Consider the following 6946-nt stretch of genomic DNA (forward strand, 5'->3'; position numbering starts at 1 on the left):
TGCCCCCCAGGGTTTTCCCAACAACTCTCCAGTAACCCACCACCATCACCTGACCTTTGCAAGAATTGCCCACTGGGAGGGTCAGGAATCCCAGCTTCCCTTCCAAGTTCTGAGGCCTTGCCTCTGTGTCTCCCACTGCCCAGCACCCAGTCACCAGGGGGAGGGTTTACTGCCTTGTGTATCCCTGGAGGAATAGCCACTTGCCAACTGACTGCCTTCCCCTGGCACTTCTTTTAAATAGGATGTCCAAGATGGTGGAGGTCTGTGTGGTACAGTGAACCACTACCAGTGTCAAAAGTTATGAGGTACTTATTTAAGAGAAAATGTTCACAAGCATACTTCCAGCATAGCACCAGATTGAGCAAGGGATTCAAAAGAAATGGGTAAAATGCAGTTCCTCTGGCCCTCTCTCTATACAAGCGCTGTCTGATGTTAAAATATAGGACAGGCTCCTTAGCATAGGAAGTTACAGATCTCTACAGAGTTTCATTACCTTGAAGCTTCCTTCAACTGTCCAGGCCAACACATGGCTAATTGCTGCCTCCTCCAGTTAAGACTTCTGTCTGTTCTGATGGACTCAGCCCCCCAAAAGAGAACTTACTCCTTGCGCCTCTGAGTTTTATCACCTGTCTTTCCCCCATCCACTGGCCAGTCAATGTTTTACTTGACTTGGACTGCCCCATCCTTTCCCCTGTTTCTCTGACTTAATTTTTCCCAGTTCTAACCGTACATCCGTACTGACTTAACTGGAACCTTGTCTTTCTCAAACACAATCCCCGCCCTGCAATGCATCTCACCCCTGAAGGAAGAAAGTGTTGGCAAAATTGAACAAAAATTAATATCCCAAGAAATCTGTCCATGTCTGGTTCAAAAATAAGAATTGTAAGGATGTTAAAATAGAAATGCTGTCTACCAAAAAAAAAAACCCCAATAACACTGTTTATTCCAGCAAGAATTTAAATACATCAGTTGTTTGGGAGGAACTGTGGCTCGGCGGTAGAGCATCTTCTTGGGGTGTTGAAGGTCCCAAATTCAATCCCCAGCATCTCCAGTTAAAAGGATCAGGTATTAGGTGATATGAAAGACCTCTGCCTGAGACTCTGGAGAGCCAGTGCCAGTCTAAGCAGATGATACTGACTTCAATGGACCAAGGGTCTGAATCAGTACAAAGCAGCTTCATGTGTTAGGGTCTATTGGGAAACATCTTTCACTTTCTCCTTGCTAGCAAGAATAAAGCAACTCTGCTTTTAAAGGGCAATGCTGGCCTAGTTATTTATGGGTCAGCATCCAACTTTGATAAACTGTATCACACAATCCCTTGTAATTTCACAGAGGATCCTCATGTGTGCGTGCCTCGGGAGATACATGCTCCTCTTGTGTTGCCAGATGGAATTCTAGAAGTGGACATGACATGGTTTCTATACATTACTTCCAGCAAAATCTGGAGCAACCTGTGAACTCAGAGGTGTGGCGCACCCTACAATATTTCACGCAGGCAACGCACAGCCCATGGTAGAGCCAAAGGGTTGGATCCGGCCAATTTTTTAAAATTCAGTTTTGCCCAATTCTCCTCCTGACCAGTGTTCCCTCTAAGCCGAGTGAGTGTGAGCTAGCTGTTTTTTAGCCTCCGGCTCACACATTTTTGCCTTAGCTCACGAAGGAGGGCTCCAGAGCAAACTAATTTATGCAGTAGCCAAACACTCGCTCACAACTTTAATGCCAGTAGCTCACAAAGTAGAATTTTTGTTCACAGGACTCCATAGCTTAGAGGGAACATTGCTCCTGACTACAGTACCCCAGGACAACATGGTTTTTATCCATGCAGGTCTCCTGATCCCCAGCATAGGGAACCTCTCCTCCTCCCTTTTTTACAAGCAGAAAAGCAGGTAGGATCCAACCAGTGTTCCCACTAAGCTGAGTGAGTGTGAGCTAGCTCACAGTTTTTTCACCTCCAGCCCACACATTTTGGTCTCCGCTCAGGAAGGAGGGCTCCAGAGCAAACTAATTGATGCAGCAGCCAAATCGCCCACTCACGACTTTAATGCCAGTAGCTCACAAAGTAGATTTTCTGCTCACAAGACTCCACAGCTTAGAGGGAACATTGGACCCAACCCAAAATGTGTTCTCGGGAATCCAGATACAGAGGAGGGGCTTGAATGACGCCTCCTCCATCCGATAACAACCCTTCAGGATCACAGGCGGTTACAGTTTTGCTCCCTGTATTCTTGTTAAAGAACGATTCCGGGGGTGGGAGTGGGGGTAAACCCACGACCTTGTTCTACGCGATCTTCTCCCGCGCTCGGTCTTGTCCCCAAAGCTTTGTTGACCCAGATGAGAATTCAAACCTATATCTTGAGAGCGCAAAAGATTAGCATCTCGGCTTCTGGGCTCATTTGCAAAAGATTAGCATCTCGGCTTCTGGGCTTCAGCGCTCATTCGTCATCTGGGCCACATCAATTGTGCTTCTGAACCCTTCCAGGATGTCGTGCGGAGGGACTGTCAACTCTCAAACCACAATCAAAAGAGGAAGGGGAAGGATGGGGGGGGGGAGCTGGCCTACATAGGAAAAAAGGCTCAGGAAGCAACCTACTTGTGCTTTGTGTTCCAAGGCAAGACAATAACCACCAGTGTTCCCTCTAAGCTGAGTTCGTGTGAGCTAGCTCACAGTTTTTTAGCCTCCGGCTCACACGTTTTTGTCTTAGCTCAGGAAGGAGGGCTCCAGAGCCAACTCATTTATGCAGTGGCCAAATCGCTGGCTCGCAACTTTAATGCCTGTAGCTCACAAAGCAGAATTTTTGCTCACAAGACTCCAAAGCTTAGAGGGGACATTGATAACCACCCCAAACCAGACGGATGTTACACGAGCACTACTGAACTACCCAAACCCTCGGCAATGACAAAGGCTTACGCTTCACTGGGGCAGCACCATCTTTGGACTCACTACAGCAGGGGTGTCAAACATATGGCCCGCGGGCTGGAACCAGCCCACCTGGGGCTCTTAACCGGCCCACGAGCAACTGGTCATTACCTTTCTTGCCAGATGGCCGAGGCTGTGCATTGTTTCCCCTGGATGTTGCCCCAGTGCTAATGAGGGGGAAGTGGTGAAGGTGTGCATCAGGGAGATATTTGAAGGAAATACTATAAGAATGTTAATGTTTTAAGCATGTTTGTATTTTGAGTAAAAAAAATAATATCATTAATTGGGTTCGCCGGCATCCTTGATAGCGTTCATATCTCCCATGCCTGGCATTACTTTTTATGGCACGCACGGCCTGGTCGGACAAAGCGACATTTATGTCAGACCCGGCCCTTGTAACAAATGAGTTCGACACCCCCTGCATCCCAGTCTCCCAAAATATCTTGTTCATATAGGACGTGTGTATTCAGACATCAACTGCAGGTAACATCTCCCAAGCAATGCCCAGCTCAACCCAACCCCTCTGTCTAGAGTTGAAGAGCTTGTGAAAATTCCAAGACACCACACTGCACTGGGTCAGCAAGGTGAGAATGGGAGGGGTTTAGGCATCATGATAAAGCTGCTGAGGACGATAGGGGCAGAGGTAACGGGCTTGCTGAACAAGCAACGGGGGTTGTCAAGTAGGGCTGCTTAGAGGAGCCATTGCTGAGTGGACAGGTGTCCTTCTGCGTAGGATCAAGTGAGACCCAAAGGATGGGTCTTGACTTGGGAGCACCTTCTGGGCCAGAGCGAAACTCTGCTTAGCACCCCTGAAGTGCCCTGGGTGGATGGTGCAGGGGCAAAGTCATCCAGGAAACCTGGAGGGCCATTGGCTACTACCTGTGTTGGGGGGGAAGAAGGAGAGCTTCTCTCAGAAGGGGCAAATTGATTGTAAGCTGTCCTGTAGCTCATACAATTTTATGGGTGGGGCAAATCTCCACCACCACCACCCCGCCCCCGGCATTCAGTCCATTCGTGCAGGCAGTCCTTCTGGCAGCTCATGAATCAGGTCTGGAGCACAAAGAAATCAAGGACTAGAGAGGTCTGTCAAGACGGAGCCTCCCTGCTGCCCCAAGTGGCAGGAGGAAAGGACTGCGGCAGTTCCTCGAGAGTCCATTGTTTGTCACGGTTCCATTCCCAGGGACTCAGCTCAGCAGGGGAGCCTGCGGGCCCGATCGAGCCGTGTCTGTGCAGACAAAGTATGTTCGTAATTGACCTTTGCCCTTCACCTTTATAATCCCACGAAGCGAACAAGCATAACCCGCTGTCTCCAAGGCCTTGGCTGTTTCTTCTGTGACCTACAGAAAGAAGACAGGTTAACTCCTGGCTTGTGGAGAAAACAGGCTGTCGTTTGGCGTACCCTCCGGCATCCTTCTCCAGGTGAAAAGAGAAGCATAAGAACATAAGGACATAAGAGACGCCAACGTTGGATCAGGCCAAAGGCCCATCCAGTCCAACACTCTGTGTCACACAGTGGCCAGAAATACCAGGTGCCATCAGGAGGTCCACCAGTGGGCCCAGGACACTAGAAGCCCTCCCACTGTTGACCCCCCCCCCAAGCACCAAGAAGACAGAGCATCACTTGCCCCAGAGCCCCTATCTATACCTTGTGGCCAATAGCCACTGATGGACTTCTGCTCCATATGCTTATCTAATTCCCTTTTGAAGCCGTCCATGCTTGTAGCCGCCACCACTTCCTGTGGCAGTGAATTCCATGTGTTTCTGACACCTTTATTTTAATGCCAGCCCTGACCTGGACGGCCTAGGCTAGGCTCAGTCGCATCATCTCAGATGCGAAGCAGGGCTGGCCTTACTTAGTACTTGCATGGGTGACCACCAAGGCAGTCCAGGGTTTCTAACAAGAGGGAGGGAATGGCAAACCCCCCTCTGCTTCTCTCTTGCCTTGAAAACCCCACAGGGTTGCCATAAATCAGCTGCAACTTGACAGCGCTTTCCACCACCCATCAATAATCCCAAATCCAGTCAGTGGGCCCAGAAATGGAAACCCGAGGAAAAGGTTGAATGGAAGCCAGTGCATTCAGCCAGAGAACTGTTTGTAAAGCACCCCCAGGGCTCTTTTTGTAGCAGGAACTCCTTTGCATATTAGGCCACACACCCCTAATGTAGCCAATCCTCCAAGAGTTTACAGAGCTCTTCTTACAGGAGCTACTGTAAACTCTTGGAGGATTGGCTACATTAGGGGTGTGTTGCTTAGTATGCAAATGATTACCTGCTACAAAAAGAGCCCTGGACCGTATATCCCACTGTCTTAACATCTGAACTGTGTTAGTTCAAGCCCCGCGCTGCTGTGAGCAGCCAGCCTGTTGTCCCCAGCTCATCATCCACCCAGCGATTCGAAAGCTTTGGCGAGTAGATAAAATGGGAACCACTCCTTAGAGAGGGTGGGCACGCCAATCTCCCTTGTGGAAGGGCATTAGCTGACGGTCGGACGTCCTGGTCAAGGCTTGTAAGGCGAAACAGCTTCTCGGCTACGAAAAGAACTCCTGTAATGGATGTTCCGGCCAGGCAGTGGCAGTGTGGCGATCGACATACGGGTCCTGAAGCCTGGCCAGCAAGTAGCCGTGCGGGAAAATGACGGAGCCAGCCAGAAGACGTCTACACCGGGCAGTGACGGAGCGTGCAATTAAAATGAATATATGTTGTCTTCCCTATCCCCTACAAACATTGTTAGTCCCTTGTCTATAATGAGTAACTGTACATCGCTTTGAGCCCACTGGGGAAAGCAATTAAGAAATGGAAAGTATTATTTTATTATTATTATTACCTGTATCTTTCCCAGCACCCCGGTGCTTTCCATCCGGCTGGCCACGTTCACCGTGTTCCCCCATATATCGTACTGGGGTTTCTGAGCTCCAATCACTCCAGCCACAACTGGCCCATGGTTTATACCTGGGAAAACATGATGGTAACTGTTTACTGAATTATCCTCCTCCCCTACCAAAACAAATAATCCAGGGTTATTTTTGTTGCGTATCGCAAGGGAACTGTCATGCTGAGCTTCAGGCAGAGCCACGTAGAAGCTCTGGTATCGTAAAATGTACCTTCTGATTGGCTGCTTCTAACAGCAGGCCAATCAGAGAGGAAGACTGTTTCTCGGAGGGAACAATACCGATTGGTCCTTCTGTATTCATGGTGATTGGTTCTTGCCGTTCAACTGGGCGTGGCCTCTCCAGCCCGGGATGTTTAAAAGGAGCTCCAGCCCCTTATGTTTTTGTGTTGATTTGGTCTGGTTCAGTAAAGCTGAATTCACTTGCTTAAGAGCTGCCTGAGTCTGATACATTTCGATTTTTAGCAATAAGAACATAAGAAGAGCCGAGTTTCGATCGGTGCGGCGCTGTGCTGCGGTTGCGTCTCCGGGTGCTCCTGGAGACGGCCGGCTCATGACCGCTCCTACGGAGCCCTCGAGGCTCGGGAAGGCTCCGCTTGGTCTCCTGGAGGGAGACGAAGAGTAGGAGGCTTGACTGCCCCCCCCCGTTTTCCCTGGCAAGGACGGGGGTGTTCCGGTTTGCCTCGAAGCAGGAGCGGCATAGAGATGGGGAACATGGCTGCCGTGTTCCCTTTCAGCAGCGACCAGCCGGGATTTTAACTTCACTCCTTTGGGTTGAGCACAAATTTTTATTTTCATCTTTCTTCACGTCACTTTGAAGGACACTTGCACTTAATTGAAATTGATCCTACTGTGGAATACCCTGTGTTTTTGATGGCTTCTTCTCCCCCATTGACAAAAGAAAGCGGCCAGGAAGATTTTCAGGCAACGCGACGAGAGAAAGTGCTGGGGTAAGAACTAAAGCCTGTTGGAACTGTTGGAACTGTTGGAACTATTATTAGTGGTTAAATATGGACAAAAGGAAGAAGTTTTGGAGTTTGACTGCTGGATTGATGGAATATTGAATTAGGAACACCTGGAGTAAGTGGATGTGAAGCTCTAGAAAATGGCGAACTCCGTTTGTAATGAGGTCCGGGATGCAC

At 49.2% G+C, this 6946-nt stretch overlaps 1 protein-coding gene across 1 annotated transcript in view; it reads right to left on the bottom strand.

Annotated features, from left to right (window-relative positions):
• Positions 1-4101: 4101 nt before the first annotated feature.
• ADCY4 (adenylate cyclase 4) overlaps positions 4102-6946 on the bottom strand; it is a 66778-nt gene continuing 63933 nt past the window's right edge. The window contains exons 24-25 of the mRNA XM_015412753.1: positions 5742-5866; positions 4102-4254 (exon numbers count right to left, since the gene is read on the bottom strand). Coding sequence (XP_015268239.1) covers positions 4102-4254; positions 5742-5866 — 278 coding nt within the window. The remainder of the gene's footprint in view (positions 4255-5741; positions 5867-6946) is intronic.

This window comes from Gekko japonicus, unplaced genomic scaffold (assembly GCF_001447785.1).
Source record: "Gekko japonicus isolate JY-2015 unplaced genomic scaffold, Gekko_japonicus_V1.1 scaffold669, whole genome shotgun sequence".
NCBI classification, from domain to species: domain Eukaryota; kingdom Metazoa; phylum Chordata; class Lepidosauria; order Squamata; family Gekkonidae; genus Gekko; species Gekko japonicus.